The sequence below is a fragment of the Gallinula chloropus genome (genome assembly GCF_964237585.1).
Source record: "Gallinula chloropus genome assembly, chromosome: 1".
NCBI classification, from domain to species: Eukaryota; Metazoa; Chordata; class Aves; order Gruiformes; family Rallidae; genus Gallinula; species Gallinula chloropus.
Window position 1 is genome coordinate 41,413,574 of NC_140085.1, and position 21,053 is coordinate 41,434,626.

General features: G+C 43.7%; 1 protein-coding gene across 1 annotated transcript in view; it reads right to left on the reverse strand.

Annotated features, from left to right (window-relative positions):
* Window positions 1-14,101, reverse strand: part of ANKRD26 (ankyrin repeat domain containing 26) — a gene marked incomplete at its 5' end in the record, with an annotated part of 59,171 nt that extends 45,070 nt beyond the window's left edge. Inside the window, 9 exons of the mRNA XM_084279955.1 lie at window positions 1,075-1,147; window positions 1,228-1,261; window positions 4,047-4,097; window positions 7,775-7,920; window positions 8,688-8,825; window positions 9,250-9,356; window positions 9,468-9,641; window positions 10,289-10,403; window positions 13,899-14,101. Coding sequence (XP_084136081.1) covers window positions 1,075-1,147; window positions 1,228-1,261; window positions 4,047-4,097; window positions 7,775-7,920; window positions 8,688-8,825; window positions 9,250-9,356; window positions 9,468-9,641; window positions 10,289-10,403; window positions 13,899-14,101 — 1,041 coding nt within the window. The remainder of the gene's footprint in view (window positions 1-1,074; window positions 1,148-1,227; window positions 1,262-4,046; window positions 4,098-7,774; window positions 7,921-8,687; window positions 8,826-9,249; window positions 9,357-9,467; window positions 9,642-10,288; window positions 10,404-13,898) is intronic.
* Between the last annotated feature and the right edge of the window lie 6,952 nt (window positions 14,102-21,053).

A 21,053-nucleotide genomic window follows, 5' to 3' on the forward strand; every position in this document is an offset into this window, starting at 1 on the left:
CAAAGCTATGCTTACATGCATAACAGCTCTAAAAATCTGGGGGTTTATATTTTTAATAAATATAGCTGAATTTTTACTTAAGAAAGATAGCCCTTTCAGGATGCTTACTTGCAAATGTGCACCACACAAGTAACTGTTAAGATCCCTACACTTAACGCATATTTTGTCCCTGCAAGAATGCTTACCAAAATAAGCCCAAATTTCAAAAGCATGCCAGAAAAATGCATCATTTCTACCTAAATCAGCTCAAGAAAATGAAATTAAAACTAGTTTAGTTAAAAGCTAAACATGCTTGCACCTCCAGCATTATGGAGTGTTTTGAACTAGCACACTCAGGCACCTCATCACTGCAGAATCCCAGAGCAACAAACAGATGCTCCAGACATCACTGCATTAAGTTGTTAATTCTTAACAACATGAATGAAAACAGTAGGTGTGAGAGCTTGTACCTGACAAAAAGAATACTGCCCAAGCACTCAGGGAAAAAGGAAAAAAAAAAAAAAAAACAAAAAAAAACAAAAGGGAAAACATGCAGTGTGAGAATACATGCAAGTATGGAATGCCATCTCATATTAGAAAAAAGATGACCCATTTGAGTAACTCATCCATTGAGTGCTCCAGAGGAACCTGATGAGGAGGGAAGGAGAACTAGGTGATGAGGGTTTTCAGAAGGTCTTGAAAAATAAATGCCCTTTTCCCTTATTGGTTAGGATTCTATTGCCAAATTTATAGAAACAATAACAATGTTTGACGAAGAACAGGCAATAATAGTAACTTATGAACTTTTAGGGTCTTCAAGTATGACTCGAATAACCAAGAACAAATACAACAATGTGGTTGTTTATCTTGTCACCTATTGCTCTTTTGCCCCAAACAACAAAATCTACCACATGCTCTGTGACAGCTACATGTCTTTTAGGAAAAACTCACAGCAGAAGAAAGGCTGATGGGCCAGAGACTGCTCCTAAGGAGAAACAATGTTGGCTGGAACCACAATTTTTTTCCAGCTCAGAGAAAACTTGCCTTCAAATCACTTACTTTTACAGGGTGTGTTTTCCTGTAAATGCACCATACCTTGGGGGTAAAATCAAGTTCCTCTTCCTCAGAAGTAGGCCAACTGTCACCAAGCTCCTCCTTCTCAGAGCTTCTTAAAAAGCAAAGCAAAATGAGTATTGTGTCTCTCAAATCATTCCTCAGGTAGCCATTAATTATTTTAAAAAAACTCACCTTATTGAGTCTCCTTGGGAAAAGTCATCTATTGCTGTTGAAACATTAATTGACACACTAACATTAGATTTGGCAAACTAAAAATTATCCAGTACACAGAAACATTTAACATGGTTAACTCTATGGGTCATAACAGAATGAAACACTGCATAACCAATACAACACAAGACAGCATAAACAAATGCCTTTCCAGAACAACTGCTTTTCAAGGCCATACTTTATAAAAACAAACAAAACCCCCTCAAATCCCCCAAACTCCCCTCCCCTGCAAACAACCAAACAAAATACCCCACAGTTGTATCTCCCTTGGTCCCTTGTATCAAGAACTTTAAGAAACATCTCTAAACTAAAAAAAAAAATAAATCATAGCATGAATATACTATGTTAGTAAACAGTTAACAAAATAATAGTGGTTTAGCAAGACAGTGAGACAATGAACCTCTGAAGTACTTGTATTCCACGCAGGAGTACACATTACATGCAGAGACTTTACTGTTTTATCTAACATCGTGCTATGTATTACACTGTCTGCAGCTCTACCCAGTTACAGATTATCCTGAAAAGGTAAAGGAAATCAAAAAAGCATAAACAAGATCTAAAGCTAATCCTCAGGTAGAAGAATCACTAGCAGTTCTCCACACTACACCAAAAAGGGTATTCAACAGAGAAGAGGAGCATAACCAGGCATTCTATATTACACTCCAAGCTTTCATCAGTATTATGAAGGCAACTTGCATGAAATATTATAGGGATAAATCAAGTCAGAGGGGACCTGAGAAAGACTCTTTGCCAACCGCCTCCTCCAAGCAGGCTCAGCTATGAGGTCAGATAAGGTTGCTTAGGGCTTTATCTAGTCTAGTCGGAACACCTCCATGGAGGGAGACTGTACAACCTGGTTTACTGTCCTTATCATGGCGAAGCTTCTCCAATCCAATTAGAAACTCTGTTGTTTCCACTTATGCCTCTTGTATTGCCGCCTCCTGTCACCACCACTGGAAGCACCTGGCTTCTTTGTCTTATCCTCAGATGTACTGGAAGCTGCTGATAGATCCCCTTCAAAGTCAGCTCTTCTCTAGTTTTCTGAGCCTCTCTTCAAAGGGCTAGTACTCCTGCCCTGGTAACTTTGATTGCCTTCCACTGAACTTGCTCACTATTTCAAGATCAACCTCTTGCCCTGGGGGCTTAAAATGATACCCAGGAAGCTGGACACAAACGGTAAGTGCCAGATAGGAGCGAGAAATCACTTTCCTCAATCTCTTGGCTACGTTGCTCTTAATACAGCCCAGGACTGTTGATTTTCTCAGTTGCCAAGGCATCCTGCTAGCTCTCACTCAGATCATTCTCTGACAAGAAAGACCCTCTGTGCCTTCTCAGCAAAGCAGATCTCCAGCCAAGCAGTCCCAGCATGTTTTGTAGCAAGTGGTTGTTCCTTTCCACATGCAGGACTAGGCATTTGCCCTTGCTGCATTTCAGAAGATGGACTTGACAGTCTATTTACCCAGCCTGTCAATGCCCATCTGAATGGCAGTGCTGCCACGGTATCTACTGATACCCCAAATTGAATCCGTTTGCAAATTTGATGTGAGTGCACCCTAGGTACATTACGGATGTACTAAGGAAATTAGGAACCCTAGGAATCCAGCCTGAAGAGTGCTAAAACCTAAACTGAACTATCAACAACTAAGATAAAAAGGCTCTTCAAATCAAGACAGAAGGGAAAAACCCCACAAATAAGATCTCTACATAGTAGGTATTTCAGTGTTTGTCAAGTTCTTGATAACAACTTCTTGTTAAATATCGTAACAAAATTAAGGTGCTTATAAAGAGGAGATTGGTCACCTTCCATGAAATCGCAATGACAACAACCGAACTGAGTTCTATGACAAAACCATTAAGGGAAAATAAAGGCATATCATGCCTGAAGACATCCCCTAACAAATAATAAACAAGCATAGAAATCGTGTCTATCCTAAAGAGGGTTTATGTGGAAACTTTGATGAAATGACTGCATTTCCTGATCTGAACAGGAATTTCACACAGTGAAATACAGTGTACATGGTAGACATGTCACATAGACAAAATCCAGAGGCTGAACCTTGCAGTGCGAGGAAAAGCTAAACTAGTTAGCATACACCTCAATAAATCTCTGATCTTTAATGTTTTCTATAAAAAACACATAATATTTAAAAACATTAATTAGTTTTACACACCACAGTTTTCTGTTAACTCGCTCAGTACCAGCGGCCTAATCTACCTGCTAACCTCCCAAACCAAATGAAAGTCTTTCTCTTATCAGTGTGGAACAGGCAATTATAACCTCTTGACAGGTGACATTTTCAATTAGTACAATTAAAATTAATCAAACCAACTAAGTTATCTGAACTGTGCTTTCAATGCATAGCAACTTCAAGCAATAATAAAAACCAGGTCACACTGGCCCACAGAAGGCAAGAGAGAAAGTCCATGAGCTAGCTTTCAGAAAGACCTTGATGCCCTCCCATAGAAACGATATCTAGAAAAGCGGTCTCTGGGGATTGCTTGTTTCCACTTTAATTGAAGTCAATTTCCATTTTGCAGTAACAGAAAAGCATATTTAAAAAAAAATACTATTGCTAATGACACAAAGCAAACACTCAAGTCCATAAAAAAGGACCCATGCAAAACATGCAAACAAGAAGCGCCCAAAGCCTGCTCTCAAATCTAATTAACAAAACCAGAACTATCAAAATGCACATCCAGAATAATAAACATCACAGATGCGTTAATATCTGTATTGCACACAACATATTTCATATTTGAAATGCCACTGTATAGAATACCTTTCCTTGATTTTCCTGTTCTTGATGTGTGATTAGGAGATTGTTGCATTCCTATATCCATTTAGGAAAAGGCATGGAAAGGACAGAAGAATGACATCAAAATAAATCTGAATTCCCAGAAATTTGGAAAACATAATCAGTACATGAACAAAGCTACAATGAGAGAATGTACTGTGACTATCAGTCTACTCTACAGCTCTAAGTGCTAGAAACAAAACCAAGCATCTACAGAAGTCTACTCTCAAGGGACAGCGCCAAACAGCACAACTTCATTTACTTGCTCTATGTAAACACCCATTCTGAAATACTGAAACAGATCAACATAAATTTAGTCTGCTGCTAACTTTATACTCCTTAGACTTGACTAGTCTTTGTCTCGCACAGATTGCGAATATAAACCAGCCTGCAAACACGAAGGAATTATGTATTCAGCACACTTCAAATCCCTCTCTCTAAGCATCCCAAAATTCCTTAGATGCCAACAAGTAAGCTTCAGCTACACTATCCAGAAATTTTGAAGGAAATCTTGGCTCTCAGTACTCACATGATCATGCAACTTTGAGCCATTATAATACTTACACTCGAGTCACAGTTTTAGTGTGTTTGTTGTCCCTCACTAAAAAAAGCAACCCAAAAACTTCCTGCATTAAGTCAGCCCACCTTAACAGTGTGCTAATGCCTGATGCAAACATAGGCCCCTCCTACCTCAGTCTGAAAAGAAGAGTCCTGCTTATATTGATTTGACCATGCTGACCTGTTCCCATACAGAAGCAAGGCCACCAAACAGAGCACAGACATGACAAGCAATCAGAATGAACACCCTGTTCCCCCAGGGCTATAGAGCAGGCCACAACTGGACCACAACAGGTGTAAAGGCAGGTGCGCGTGCCATGCATGCGTACAGCTGTTCCCGTGTGTTGTGGAACAGAAGTTTTAGAATACAAATCACTATCCACCTGCTGTACCCACCTGACTCAGTAAAAATTTATATTTTAAGTCAATGAATGGTTTGGTTCTGTTATTGTAGCTACCTGACACATTTCTTTGCAACAAAGCCATAACCTGGAATGGGTATGGGAAAAAGGACTTCTATCAAAGACATACATATACAAAGAGTTAAGAAAGGATGAAAGGACATCAAGATGGTTTTTCATCTCTTCTCCATTTCTCACTTTTCTTAAAAGGTGGTTCAGGACAACTTCGCCTAACCTTAGAAGATGTAAAGCACACTAAAGTACCTTTTTTTTTTTAAAAGAGCTCTAGGATGAGAACCCAAGAGTTTCTGTGGGGATTCAGGTTAACACTGAAGGAAGAACACGCTGTAATATGTAGTGCAGCAGCCAAAAAGAATGTTGCCACTGCAGACCTACTAAAGATCTGAATCCTTGCCTCTAGAAAAAACTGCGTTAATTTTTTTTTTTTTTGAAAAAAAAAAGAAATCCAGTTTCAAATCTAAAGAGTCTGTCATTCAATATGCTAGGGTTGGAAGCCATTCATTTGGACGTTTTTGCAAACCTGTTTGATTAGAAAAAGAAGTTCATGTTCTGACAAAAAGTAAATATTAACTAAGCATATGCAAACTTCTTAAATACATTGATTTGCTCATTAGAGAATATTTGTAGAAAGCTCATCAAGTGCAAAAGCAGCAAGAGGAATAAGGACAACACTGAAGATATCCCAGGACAACTGTACAGAAAAGCAATAGAAAAACCCCAAGAATTTCAAAATTAGTATTTCTCTGGTCTCTTAAGATTATCTCAGTTTCTCCTCTAACAAAAGCTTGGAAGCCTGTTACTGCAGCATATCAAAGGGAGTCTCACAATGCAGGACCCAAGATTTGTGGGTGCAAGCCACAGACTGCAGAGTTAATGCCAATACATGTTGCCTATATGCTACTAATCTCTCTCATCACACTGAGGTCATCTTTAAGCCACTAAGCACAAGGAGAAAAGGATTCATACTACTTGGAAGAAAAGCCCTATGAGAAACTGACTGAGAACAAAGCAATCTCTCTCCTCCCAAGTCCTTAACCCACCTAACACTCTCTTCAGACTTATTATGCCTTTTCAAATGAGGGTAAGTAGTAAAGATTTTCTGTAAAATTGGGGACTTACATTTGTAGTACCATAATTTTCAAGGAATGGGGCAAATTGTTTGGTTCATGAACCCACATTTCCCGGAGGATATGACAGTTTTACAATCATATAACAGCATTACATTTCAAGCCACATATTTTAAAATAACCCAGGCCTGTCAGCCATTACAGTGTGGTACCACAGCAATTATCTACATTCACAGAAGGCAGAAACAGCGTTGTTTGGGTGAAAGCAACATGTTGCTGATCAAACTACCTGTATCAAGCCGTTTCCAAAATTTTAAAAATCTACCTTCAATCTATCAAGAAGCTTTACAAGACTGACTAGATCAAAGCAACTGTTCCAAAGTCAAAGGAATGAAGTTTGACTCTAAATAAATTCCTCTATACGGGAAAAAAAAAAACCCAGCGAGGAAAAAATATTCCATGTTTTGCTCTCATTTCTTGACACAATTTAAAAGGAATAATGAACTGTCTGCTGCCCATGTGCCACACAGTTCTAATATAACACCTTCAAAAATACCAAAAAAATAAAACCTCTCACTGTAAGGCCCAAGATGTAAAGTACAACACAATTTCATTTCTATTAAGATATCAATTTTCTAAGATTCCTGTAGGGCAATGTGAGCTTACAAGCACAGACTGGACTTTAAACTCACTGATGGAATTAATTTTTTTTTTGATCACAAGACAATTTAATTGTTCTTCTGGATTACAAGATAACAGCAGCTTTTTAAAAGTTCATTTCATAAAATTACTGTAAGTGGAAGAAAAGCTTTATTATTATTGTAAATCAAGCTATGTCCAGTAAGACAGAGCATATACAGACACTGCATTGCTGTTGCTAACAAAGTGACTTTTCCAAGACAGTTTTTCCTAACTAGGTCTCTACAGATCCTGCATGGAAAGCAATTGTAACTGATGCTGAGAAATACAAAAACTCACAAAAAGGACCTTAATGCTCTTAACATCAAAATCAAAACCACACAAATTCAGTGGAAATCAAGAAAACAGGTATCCTCCTGCTAACTCATCCGTTGCTTCCCAGATGAACAAGTACTCAAGATGAGCCTACTGCTTCTGCGATTGGATTTTCACAATCTGAATGGCCATCTACTGGTAAAAGTACACACCTGAAAAAAAAAAGCAACATCACCTACTTCCTTCCCTGTTTCTCTTCTCTCTGTAGGAAAACCTACACAGATGGGCAATCTGACAGGTAGAATCACAGAGCCACAGAATTGCAGGGGTTGGAAGGAACCTGAAAAGATCATCGGGTCCAACCTCCCTGCCAAAGCAGGTTCCTTAGGACAGATCGCACAGGGTGGAGTCCAGACGGGTCTTGCATATCTCCAGAGAAGGAGACTCCACAACCCCCCTGGGCAGCCTGTCCCAGGGCTCTGTCACCCTCACTATGAAAATGTTCTTCTGCATATTGGTGAGGAATTTCCTGTAACAACCCTATAGTGGATATGTCACACAAGTCACAACTCACTTCACAGCTTGACAAAACTTCTTGTGCTACCCCACTGAAAGTCAATGGTGAATGCAGTAAGCATTAACAACACAAACCACCTAAAGAAAAGGCCACAGTGATTCTCCTCATGAGCTCCTCCATGGTTAAGGAGCCTACCTCTGTCCATAGCAGGCGCACCCAACATAAAACCAGCAGCTCCTGCTCCGTGAGGAGTGCTAAGTCCTGTGATGCCTTGTCCACTACTTGCAGAAGCTTCTCCTCTGTTTTCCCAGTCCATGTATTCTGCCAGCTGTCCACTAAGACTATATAAAGAGAGGAAATATATTTGGTAGAAATGCTTGCATATACCATTCAATAGAATAGTTAACAGCCACTTATTATCCATCCAACACATATTCATAACCATATGAACTAATATACTCATTTATATACTCATAATATTCACTAAGGGTAATACACAAAGAACTTGTTGTATCATTGTCACATACTTCTATATTCAATGCAGTCATGTTCAATTTATAGAAGCATATTCATACCTACAAACTTACTAATTCCTGCTTAGTACATTTTTTCAGCCCAGCTTTCAGGCACATATAACCACCTGAAGAGAAGCAACAGTTGCATGTACAAAGCTACGCTTAAGAGGAGTAAAATTCTTTTAATATTGTAACGAAAGGTCTATCAGAGCTCCTCTGAAACAAAAGCAGTTCCTGGCCATTGTAGTGGAAGTCGGTAAGACAATAGTGGTGGTATGGGGAGGGGCTTTACATGCATTTTAGTTTGCCAAGTTCCACATCTGGATAACTGCAGGACACAGATGCTTTTTAGAGTTTACATTAGGCAGATATGAGCTTAGCCACAAAGCTTGATTCCTAACAGAGAATTCTGGGTAGAAGTTTGCCTTAACTTCCAAATTAACACCACACACAGGAACAATATGTATCGGAAGATATCACTGAGCACAGCTTCAAGACAAGTCTCAATACACCGTTAAAACTTGGTGCTGTCAACAAAAATGTTAGAGACACTGATAACAGAAAACTTACTGTAATGACAGTGAAAAACTTACCTAGAATGTCCATGAATAACAGCATAATCCTCAGCTGTCCATCCATTAGTGTCTTTATGGGAAATATCAGCACCATAACGAAGAAGAACTTTTACCAAATTAAGCTGCCCACCAGAAGCAGCGGTCATAAGAGGTGTTCTGAAAACATCCAAAATATGATATGAAATAAATAATCTTATACAGATAGACACTGTAATTATTTTTATTCCTATTTGGGAGAAAATACTTTTTTGAGACATTACCTTAAAATGAACAAAAGAAAAAGGCATTTTTATTGCATATTAAGAACTATAAAATGGGAAAGGTAGTCAAAACAATTAAGTTTTCAATCTTCAGACAAAACTTCCACATAGACAACCCTTACATACAAACTAGGCTGCTATGCAGGAGATGTTTTTTTCAAATTAAAGCAATGCTACTGAGCTAATGACAGGATTCTTGGCAGAAGGGCCACCACAGACAATGCATTCTTGCAGTTTTCAATGTGGAAAACTTGATTTGACAAGTCCCTTTTCTTTTTCAGAGATTATTCTCATGAAAGCTAAATAAATAGACCCCTCACCTTTCATGCTGATCCCGAGCATGCACATCAGCTCCTTTTTTCAGGAGTAACTCTACTATCTCTTCATGGTGTTCAGAGACAGCCAGAATAAGTGGGGTAACCCCCTCCTGAAAGGGCAGATGAGTAAATCAAGTTAAAAACCAGGGTCAAAAAACCCTTCAAGACAATTATTAATGCAACTTTTTGGAAGACCTTCCTTCACAAATATAAAATATTACCTTATTCTGGGAATCAATATTGGCATTATGCTTAAGCAACAACCCTGCTACAGATGTGTTAGGAGAGGTGACAGCGAAGTGAAGGGCAGTGTTGCCATCAGTGTCTGCCAGGTTTGGCTCAGCACCATGCTCCAGTAGAATAGCCACACATTCTTCTTGCTGGCACTGTACTGCCTGGAAACAACACACACCAAAGGAAAAAGTTCCAGCATTTGCATTTCACTCAGTTACAATTCCTCCAGTCTACCACTGCAGGAATATAAGAACACCTTCAAAGATTAGCTAAATGTTGTAGTTTTGCATGGCCAGGTTCTGGTGGAGGTAAGAAGGCTGCAGGGGTGGCTTCTGCAAGAAGCAGCTAAGAAATTTTCCCTGGTCCCAAAAGAATAAATACCAGCCAGGCTCAAGGTTGGTCTTGCTGCTGACCAAGGCCAAGCCCATCAGCGACAGTCATAGTGCTTCTACAAATTACATTTAAGAGAAAAAAAAAAAAGAGCAAGCAGATGCTTTTTGCCACCAGAGAAGGGAGTGAGAATATGCAAGAAACTCTGCAGACACCTACGTCAGTGAAGAGGACAAGGAGGAGGTGCCTCTCAGTATTTATCTTCTCCCCTGTCCAGTTGAAAAGGGGAGTGACAGAGAGGTTTTGGTGGACATCTGGCCTCCAGCCATGGCCAAACCACCACACTAATATATGCCTTTTCCATGCCAACCACAATGTGAATGTTTCCAGACAGATCTATGTAAAGAATCCTGCAAGACACATCACTAGTGCATAATCAGTAAGCCCCACTTACAAGAACATAACATATTCCACATACCTTCATCAGTGGTGATCTGTTATCACTGTCAAAAAGATTTATCTTACATTTGTTTTCCAGTAGATATGTAACGACATCCACATGGCCATATGCACAAGCGAGGTGCAGAGGTGTCCTGAAAAAATTAATATATTGAATTAGCACAGGCAGACAACTAAAGAAATCATTTCAGGCTGTGAGGAAAGGATACAACAGATTTCCTTTTGCAAAAAGCAAGCTTAACAAAAGACCTCTCATCCCATTATCAGTAACAGCAGCAGCACACCAAAAGCCTGAAGCTGCCTAGCAAAACCACTCCACGCTGTCTGCTTAGTAAGGTGATGTTTCCTTCCCTGCAGAGCTGAATGAGCACAAAAAGATTCCTGTATCCAAGCATCAGTCAGTACCTCCAACAGGACTACTCACTGGCACAGCAACAGAGACCAAAGCTTGGGAAAGTGAGGACTATGGCAAATAGTATAAAGTTCTTGCAGAATCATTCACGTGCTAGAAGTGTTTCAGAAGTGTAGGAGACAGGTTTTATAACAAGAATATTAGTTTCCCTGCACTTCAATAACTTCTGCTTTTCCTCCAGCTTGCTTACTAATGCAGCAAAGCCAAGAACACACTTGCATCAAAGCACCACTGATAACCTGGATCAAACCAGACAGCAAAACACTGTAACCCTGACTACATAAAGTACTATGACTACAGAAAGACTATGACTGCAACTATCATAGTCACAAAAAACATACTACAGAGGAAGTTCTCTCCAAGGAGAGAATACCACGTTTCCACAATATACGACCAGCATAAGAAAATTAAACATTTTTCTTGAAGTTAAAGCCTTGCCAGAGAGAAAAGAGCTCCTTCAAACCATACAAATTCTTAGGTCTGATGTCAATTAAGCAGCCTACTTGTACTCAAAGACACTATCACCCAGAAAGTCTTTGCATGCGTTTCCCCCTAAATCACAGACAGAAAGCAGCACTCACTTCATCCTGTGCAGAAACCAAAGTGCCTGCTACTCTGCAGGACACCTGTCTGAACAGAGCAGGAGACAACCTAGGAAACAGTCAGGACCTTTCTCCCTTGAAGGTGATGCAATGCTGCAGTTCCTTAAGAACTGAGTGGAAAGCCAGCACTAGTTTTGAACTGCATCAGTGTGGGCAGTCCTCTGCAGTTAGGAAAGCTCAACAGATCTTGCAATTGTTCCAGTACCTTGCTGAGACACAGGAACACAGTGGCTCACTGGCTAGGCGGGAATAGAAAGGGAGAGGTACACAAATGCAGTGGCATGTGATGCAGAACCACAGTAATTCATGATGCAAATATTCTTGTTAGATGGCAGCTGATGAGCATCCTCCATGGCAACAAGGATGAGGAAAAGAAAAACCACAAGACTTCTAAGAACTTATAATGTCCTTCGTACAGACAGGGAACAGACTGCAGCATCGACACAAGAGTCTTTCCAGAACAACTACAGCCACTTTTTGAGAAATCCCCACCTACGCAAGATCCTTCATCTGAAGGATCATGAAGAAATGACTGACTGAGATTATCTGAAAGCTAATCAGGACTAGTTATGAAGGAATCCATGATCATCTAAACACTGCTACTACCAAGTGCTGGGAAACACGACAAGCCTGACAAGCTTTGCAAACAGAAAAGCTTTCAGAAAACCTGTGGACTCATTGCTGCCCTCAACGAAGCCTCACAATTCTCCAACAGGAGATGGATCTGCTTGCAACAAAGCCTGCTGAGCTCCACAGAACAGGCAGACAAAACAGTGTTCAGAGTTGCCTGTCCCCACAAGAGGCCTCCAGTTTTGGTATACCAAAAGCTGTTCTGCCACAAAGCCCTGGGGACCCTGCCTAGACACTGTTCCTCCTGTTGGTGCAATCCTGTGCTGATCACCCATGTGGTAGAAGAGAACTGCTGATGCCCGAGTGGCTCCAAAATAATTCCGCTGGGAGACCAAAGGGAAACAGCAGGTTGGTGGCACATACTTCCAGTGGACCTTGAACAAACAACCCAGCAGCTACAAAGCACACAGTTTACCCTGACAGACAGCTGACAGACTAAATCTCTCTCTGCGATTAGCTTTGACCCAGGATTCATGACTAGCTGGCATCGTGCCTACAGTGCTGCCAAATCTGTGCTGAATTTCGCTCATACCTTTGAGCAAGGCTGAAAGCTTTGCTCAACCACCTCTGAAAAATTACGGGCTCCTAACTGATACTATTCCAAGGGTGGGTTTTGGTACTACAGGCTACAGGGCTCACTTTATGAAATGAGCCTGTGATATATGCCATGTCCCTGGTGCAGTATTTTGCTTTTGGAAATCCTGGGGAGCAAACCCAAGACAATCATATGAGCAATGCACACATTATAGCTGTTACTTCCCACATTTCTTATTCTTCAATTCTATTTCCAACTATGTCAACTCTTCCAGTCCCTAGAGGAAACTGTGAAGCTCTGAAACAATTGTGTCTGGTGGTCACTCATGACACACACCACACCCACAAGCACTGGGAAGACATAGGTGGGCCTGCGACTTTTATGGCTGGTGGTGTGCACAGGGGCTGCAGCAAGCAGGTAGACGCTGTCCAGCAAATCCCTCAGAGGTAAGCTTTTCAGCAGTGGGTATTCTCATGCCAAAACACTCGTAGTGCTCCATGATACATACCCTGTGTTGTCACACAACAGGAAACTTTTCCAGAGGAAAAAAAAAGCTTTTTAGACAAGACAAACCTAAATGCAAAAACTAACCAAGTTTCATACCAGGGTCTGCTGCTTTGCTAAGACCAGAGGACTCACTAAGAGCTATGCTGCAGCCCAGGGCTTCTCCTTAAAATGTACTTGCCAAGTATTTGCTGTGCTTGACTAACAGTCTACAGAATAACACCTATCAGAAGCAGCTTCTCCTGCAAGTTGCTGCCCAGATCTTCCAATCCAAGGTACTGATTAGCTGTATCAAAGCCTCAGAGCAAACAACTAAGTATCTGCCACCTAAAATCAGACTGTTGCCTTAGCTGCCACACTGGTCACAAAAGGCACATCACATACCTGTGTTGGCAGCATCAATAACCACCACATTTGTTCTGCACTATAACGCCTTTGTAACTGCAGTGCTTATCTCTCCTTAAGCTACTTCCAGCTGAGGAAGTGAAGTTTTCTCGGCTCAACTACTAAACACGCACATTGAGCACACTGAGATGCCCCGCGATACGTGGGATTGAACTTTAAAGCCTGAATGGAGAATGCCCAGAAGGCTCCTTCTGCAACCTACCTGTCAGGCTGTTGCCCGCTCCATCCTACTCCTGCAGCCCCAGGCAAAGAAACACGCCTTCGGGAATGAGGGCACTGAGGAGACCAGGGCAACAAAGCTAAGATGACCGTTGGATGCTGGGCCGAACTCAAGAGTTTCTGACAGCACAGGTCTGATTCCCACACACAGAGGAGAGCCGAGATGGGCTGCGGAGCCAACACTCCAGCTAGTTCCTTGCAGAGACACTGCCCGCGGCGCCGCTGAGCTGCCGGGGCCGCGGCTGCACACGGGGCTCCCGGCGCCGCCGGGACCCCCCCACCCCGCCTCAGCCCCCGCCCGGCGCCGCTTTTGCCCCCTTACCGCCCTGCCTTGTCCCGTCCGTCAACGTCGTGTTTCTTCAGTGCCTGCCGCACCTGGGCCAGGTCGCCGCTGGCTGCCCCGCGGTGCAGCTTGCCCAGGTCCTTCTGCCGGAGGTCGTAGGCACCGGCAACGCAGGGCAAGGAGGCGCCGCCGGACGGCGACTGCTCCTTCTTCTTCCTCCCGAACCCGAAGATCCTCTTCATCCCGCGGCAGAGACGCGGGAACAGTCCCGCCTCAGGTGACTGCGTGAGGCAACCAGCCACCTGCACGAGGCCGAGGCAGGTCCAGAGGAGCGGAGTTCCAGCAGCCGCCCCGGCCCAGCACAGCTACTGCGGAGCGAAGTACTGACGGGCTAGAGGCCCGAAAACTCGACCTCAGCCCCGGGTGGCTGCCGCCGCCGCCCCCAGGGCCGCAGCCTCCCGTCAGGCGGCGAGTCCCGCGCAGGCGCGGTGGAGCGACAACAGGCCGGTAACAGCTCGCTCCGCCCGGCTGGCGGGGAGCGCAGGCGCCGCCGCCGCGGGCGGGCCGAGGCGTGAGCGCGGCGGTTAAACACCAAGCGGCAGGGCGGGCGGCGCGCGCCTCTGCGCGGCCAGTCCCGGGCCTGGCGGTGGGAGTTGTTGATCGGGCGTGTCACGCAGCGGCGAGTGGCGGCCCCTTTTCCTCCCTCGGCAGCGGCGGGTGACCGGAGCGTTCCGCACACCCTACCAAGCCTCAGGGCGCTCGGGAATCGGTGCTATGAAACCCGCGTGGTTGTTGGTGTTACCTGGCAACGGCCGTGCCCTGCCGGCCCCTGCGCGGGTGAGCCTGTGGGGTGACTTGACAAGTTTTCTTTAAAAGGAAGATTATACAAAAACGGAGGAAGCATTTAGTGCAGAAGGACCAAGATATCTCATCAAATAGTTATGGATAGGGGTCTCTCATGAAATTCGTGCCTCAGTTTCATTAGTGGGGCTGCTTTGGTGCTCTGACTAGGTGAAAGGCTGCCAAAGGGAAAACACTCCTGGAGATCTGAAACGACTGTATATGGCTGCCTTCCTGAGCTTCCCCTCACTTTTGAAGTAGGCTATGACTTGGAAACTTGCAGTTTATCTTTGCTGATGGCTTGTTCTAGCTCCTGATGCGAGGCCATGAAAACTGTCCTTTCATATCTGGAAATGAGAGGCCTGTTGTTGGTCTCCCTACTTTTGAAAGATGCCATGATCCCATCAGTTTGCAAGTACGATAGGAACAGCATCTGTTCGTATGACTGCTGCAGTACCGGGGGAAAAAACAGCAATCATGGTCGGAAATGAGATGGAGGGGGTTCTGAAACATCCAAAATATGATATGAAGCAAATAATTTTATACGGATAGACAATACAATTATTTTTATTCCTATTTGGTCTCAAAAATATTTTCTTCATTACCTTAAAATGAACAAAAGAAAAAGCTGTTTTTATTACACATTAAGAACAAGTCCCTTTTCTTTTTCAGAGCTCATTCTCATGAATCCAGCCTAATGAATACCAAATAAAGAGACCCCTCACCTTTCATGCTGATCCCAAGTGTGCACATCAACTCCTTTTTTCAGGAGTAACTACTATCTCTTCATGGTGTTCAGAGACAGCCAGAATAAGTGGGGTAACCCCCTCCTGAAAGGGCAGATGAGTAAATCAAGTTAAAAACCAGGGTCAAAAAACCGTTCAAGACAATTATTACTGCAAAAAAAACCCCAAAACTGTAAGCAGATGCGTTTTGCCACCAGAGAAGGGAGTGAGAATATGCAGGAAACTGTGCAGACACCAAGGTCAATGAAGAGGACAAGGAGGAGATGCACCTCAGCATTTATCTGCTCCAGGCGCCTCTGGGACCCCCGATTCTGCCTCAGCCCATGCCTGGCACTGCTTCCCCCCTTACTGCCCTGCCTTGTCCCATCTGTGGATGTCATGTTTCTTGAGGCCCTGCCACACCTGAGGTAGGTTGCCGCTGGCTGCTGCACGGTGCAGCTTGCCCAGGTCCTTCAGTCAGAGGTCATAGTCACCAGCAACGGAGGGGTAAGGAGGCGTCGCCGACAGCGACTGCTCCTTCTTCTTCCTGAAGCCGAAGATCCTCTTCATCCCACAACAGAGATGCGGGGTGGTCAAGGCAGGGTCAGAGGAGCGGAGTCCCTAGGAGCTGGAGAGACCATGGTGAAGCAGCAGGTTGTCAGCAGGTGCTCCTGACCTGGCAGCTCCTGGCAATGAAAAGCTCTAGAATTCCCTCTCCCAGGGAACAGGGCAAATCTCACTTTTCAAGCCACCAACTTGACTGGGAACCCACAAAATGTCCTTATGGCGTATGCTTCCACATGACACCTAGAAAGCTGCCAGGGTGTTGGTCATGTGACAGGGCTGCCAAGGACTAGCAGAGCTTGGCTCACCACCAGCAAGCAGCCATATTATCCCATCAGTGGCCCACAGTCCCTCACCGCTCCTGTGTGTCTCGCCGGCGGATGCCAATTCCTTTCAGCCACCAGTGACACAGCCTGCTCATGTCCTCCTGGAGCTGCTGGGTAGTGGTGGTGGTGGCAGCAGCACAGGGTTGTCCATGAACGCTGCTGGAGGGCAACTGCTGCTGTATCCGCATGAAGAAGAAGGTTCCCACGTCCCTGTGTGTTGCAGTGCTGCCGGGCTGGGGCAAGAACAAGGACAAGGGGGAGAAGGTGCACAAGGGGGAAAGATGAGCTCGGCCTGAGCAGAGGCTGTGGCCTGAACCCTCCAAGGCAGGAGAAGGGAAGTGGATAGTCAGGCAGTGTTGGGACCTGATGCAGCTTTTCCAAGCATAATAAATACATGCTTGGACAGGGCTTTTGTGCTGCCTCGTTGCCTTCCAGTCTGTGCCACCTGAGGAAGGAATGAGGTCACCTGAATGAAGAGACTAGTAGTTGTCCTTTCGGAAACGTGTTGCTGCTTTCCACATGCGTTTTTTGCCATCTTGTGGCAGCAGTGTATTGGTGTACTGTTTGCCTCTGATAATTCCACTTCCTAGGCATGGTACAAAACTGTCTGTGCTGTAGGACTCCTCCTACTCAAATAGGAATGATTCAGAGAGTTAAAACATTTTAACTTAACATGTTAATGTACTCTAGTGTAGATCAGCAAATGATAGACCCTGAATAGCCAAAATAAGGAGATGGCCTTGAGCTGTATCCACAATGTGTAAGATGACATACCGAACACAAGGAGGGGACATATACCAAACACGAGGAGATACACACCCAAGATAAGCTGAGGTGTGAGGCAATCATTCAAGGACAAACCAGTCTGAGGTACTTTTTGAATAACCAACCTTTCTGTAGCTCTTATGAATATTTGTGACTTTGTGTAATAAATATCCGACTGCTTGTTGAAACGGTGTGCAAGTTAGGAGGCACGAGCCCCCTTGCACCCAGCACTGCAATAAACATACCTGCTTTATAACTCTCCCTGAAGTTTGTTGTGAAGTTTGTTTCCCAGAGTCAGGAAGATGCAGCTATCTGTAAAGGCTATGGACTGTACAGCTCTGATGGAGGGCTGGGAGATGAGTTTTTCCTAGACTGGCTAGACCGGGGAAAGTATTCACTCCCAAATATAACCACAGGAATGCTCAAAAGCAGTGCTTTTCTAAAGTTTAGTGGAGTTTTGAGTTATTTAGGTGAATGCTCATAATGTTGTCACATGGATGCTTTGATGCTGATTTGAAGGTCTGAAGGGTAACACTGTGGGGCCTCTCAAATGAAAAGTCCTATTGTGATGGGAATGTTTGTTAGATCTGTGACTCCTTGCACAATTAGGTATACTCTGTCTCTGAAGTGCAGCAGTTTGTGTTGAGGATGCAGCTCCAGGACACTGATGCCAGATTGCTTCAGATGTATTTTCCTCACTGAACTACAGTTCTGAAGATTTGAAAGGATTGCATGTGGCTGCCTTCCCGAGCTTCCCCTCACTTTTGAAGTAGGCTATGACTTGGAAATGAGTTTGTCTTTGTTGATGGCTTGTTCTAGCTCCTGATGCGAGGCAATGAAAAGTGTCTTTTCATATCCAGAAATGAGAGGTCTGTTGTTGGTCTCCCTACTTTTGAAAGATGATATGATCCCACCAGTTTGTAAGTACGATAGGAATAGCATCCATTCATATTACTGCTGCACTCCTGAGTCCTAAAGTAACCATTAGCAGGCTTTGGTATGGGTGGTAACTCTAAAAAGGCCATACCAGGTATGTTCCAAGTTCTTTGGGACAGACGTTGCATGCGGCAGGAGATACGACATGAAGTTTAGCTATTGTGGTGTGGTTTTGGCATGTCCTGATGACCTGAAAAGTAACTTTGGAGTGGTCCTTTATCTAAACAGCTTCATCAGGGCAATCATCAGAAGCTATCTTGCAGAACAACACAGAGATGGTAGAATACTCTCCAGGAGGATGTAACATCCAAACGCATTGTGGAATGCTTACCTTTAGGAAGCAAGCTTTTTTGAAAATGCATTTTCCTCTGCTCCAAGCCAGGCATTATTTCTCAAGATATAGAAAAACTGTGCAGAGTACAGTCCATTTAAAGGCAATATTGAAATTGCAGCTCAAAGTAGCATTCCCACTGGTGACTGGGAATTAAGGAAGGTCTGCATTCCATGGTAGAGTGGCTTTCTTAGCATGATTAGATTATGCTGCCATAGCTAGATTTGTTCCCATAAGAAACTGAGCTTGTTTAGCAGTGTCTTCACCATGTTCAGCAGGATGCCATGAGGACAGACCCTAATCCCACCTCATTTGATGTCTGTCTACAGAGCTGTTTCCCCAGTGAGCTCTCTAGTGGCTCACCTCTCCCATGTGTGAAAACTGCTTATTTGCTTTCCTCTATGGAAACTTCACAGATGGCTGCTGCCCAATTACTACACTGTTTCCAGATGTCTAATTGATAGATGTTTGCTTAGCAAGCATCTGTGGTGCTGTAGGGTGATCTCTTCTCCAGCTGCTTGCTATTGTCTTCTCAGAAGGCAAGCAGTTGCCTTTCACCTCTGTGGCACATGTAAGTATTTTCTGATGGACTTCCCCTTTTAAAGTGATCAACTGTATTATGCCTGAAGCAGTTGAGGAAGTACTCAGTAAAACTATCCACAGCCTCTAAGTAATAGCTTTATGTGGTGGGTTGCTATCCACAGGCTCTAAGTAATAGCTTTATGTGGTGGGTTGAACCTGGCTAGATGCCAAAGCACCAAAGCTCTCCCTCCTCAGCTGGACCAGGAGAGAAAATATAATGAAAGGTTCACAGGTCAAGATAAGGCCAGAGAGAGGTCATTCAGCAGTTAATGTCATGGGCAAAACAGACTCAGCAACAGCAACTTAATCTAAGTTATTACCCCATCAAAACAGAATAGGACAATGAAAAATAAAACCAAATCATTCCCCACCACTCCCCTTCTTCCTGGGCTCAACTTTACTCCCCAATTCTCTCTCCTCCCCACAGGCGGCATAGGGGGATGGGAAATGGCTGTTGCAGTCAGATCATCAGCGTTGTCTCTGCTGCTCCTTCCTCCTCAGGAGGAGGACTCCTCCCACTCTTCTCCAGTGTGGGGTCCCTCCCACAACAGACAGTCCTCCACCAACCTTTCCAGTGTGAATCTTTCCCATGGAGACTCCATTCTTTATGGAATACTCCACTGTGGGTCCTTTCCATGGGCTGCAGACCTTCAGGAACAAATTGCTACAGTGTGGGTTACCCAGAGTCACAAGTCTCCCCAGCAAACCTGCTCTGGTGTGGGCCCCTCTCTCCATGGGCTTCAGGTCCTGCCAAGAGCTTGCTTCAGTGTGGGCTTCCACAAGGTCACAGCCTCCTTCAGGTGTCTCCACCTGCTCCTGCATGGGATCCTCAACAGGCTGCAGGTGGAATCTCTATTCCCCACCTACTTCCATGGGCTGTAGGGGGACAGCCTACAGCCTGCTTCCCCATGGTCTTCCCCATGGTCTGCAGGGTAATCTCTGCTCCAGCACCTGGAGCACCTACTCTACCTCCTTTACTGAACTTAGTGTCTGCAAAGTTTCTCACATCTTCTTTCTCCTCTCTCTGCCAGCGCAATTATGTCACTCAGATTTTTTTCCTTCTTAAATATGTTATCACAGAGGTGCTATCACCATCATTGCTGGGCTCAGCCTTGGCCAGTGGTGCATCTGTACTTGATCCAGCTAGTATGGGCTCTGTTGGACATGGGGGAAGTTTCTAGAAGCTTCTTGCCGAAGCCACCCTTGCAGCCCCCTCTGTTACCAAAACACTTTATATGGGGTTATTGGCTGCTGGTTGCAAATTATTCTTTGCTTACACACAGCTGTGGGGTAGTAATACTGAGAGAGGGCCTGTAAACAGCAGCTGAAAGTGGAAAAATCCTTCACCATTCCAGATGAATCCAGGAGGGGGTGAGTAGTCATAGACCAAATGCTGCACAATATAAAGAATCTCTGCATTTTCCCTACTCCTTGGAAGAAGCATTTTATTTCTAAAAATCTATTGCTGCAAGAGAGGAAGTGAAGCTGAGTCTTAAGAAGGCTAGCAAAGAAAGAAAGAAAGAAATAACAATAGCAAAGATATCTGGAATGTGTGTTTTATTATTGTGATACCAATTTCTCATAATAAATCAGAGAGTTGATGTGCTGATATATAATGACCCTGAAAAACATAAACGTTACATATTTATGTAATGGTCCCAGTAAGTAAGCCAAATTGCCTGCTCTAGATTATCTGCCCTATGTTATTTATTGCAGGACGTAGTTCTATAGTGTGCTAAACTGGGAGCAGAACCCTTTCCTTACCTTTAAGTAGTGTGATGTGATTAAGAAATTATGCTTTTTCACCTCCACTGTACGTTTTGTGCTGTGTCAAAGTCTCTGTGCATATAATGTTTTGATTTCTGGGGGTTATTGCAATTTAATTTCAGTTGCTTCTGCTGTCCAAGGAAATTGGTTTACAACACTCCTGAAATAATCCCCTTGTAAATAATTTTCAGGCTGCTTAGTTTAAAATTATAAGCTCATAAACTGAAAGTAAAAGGCTCATTGAACCATTAAACCTAGTATTAGTTTAAGCCCCAGCCTTCATTCATTGCCAGTGACTGTGATAATGGTTCTTCATGTATCTGGGAGAAGCTAAGAAACTGTCACTTACCTGTATGAG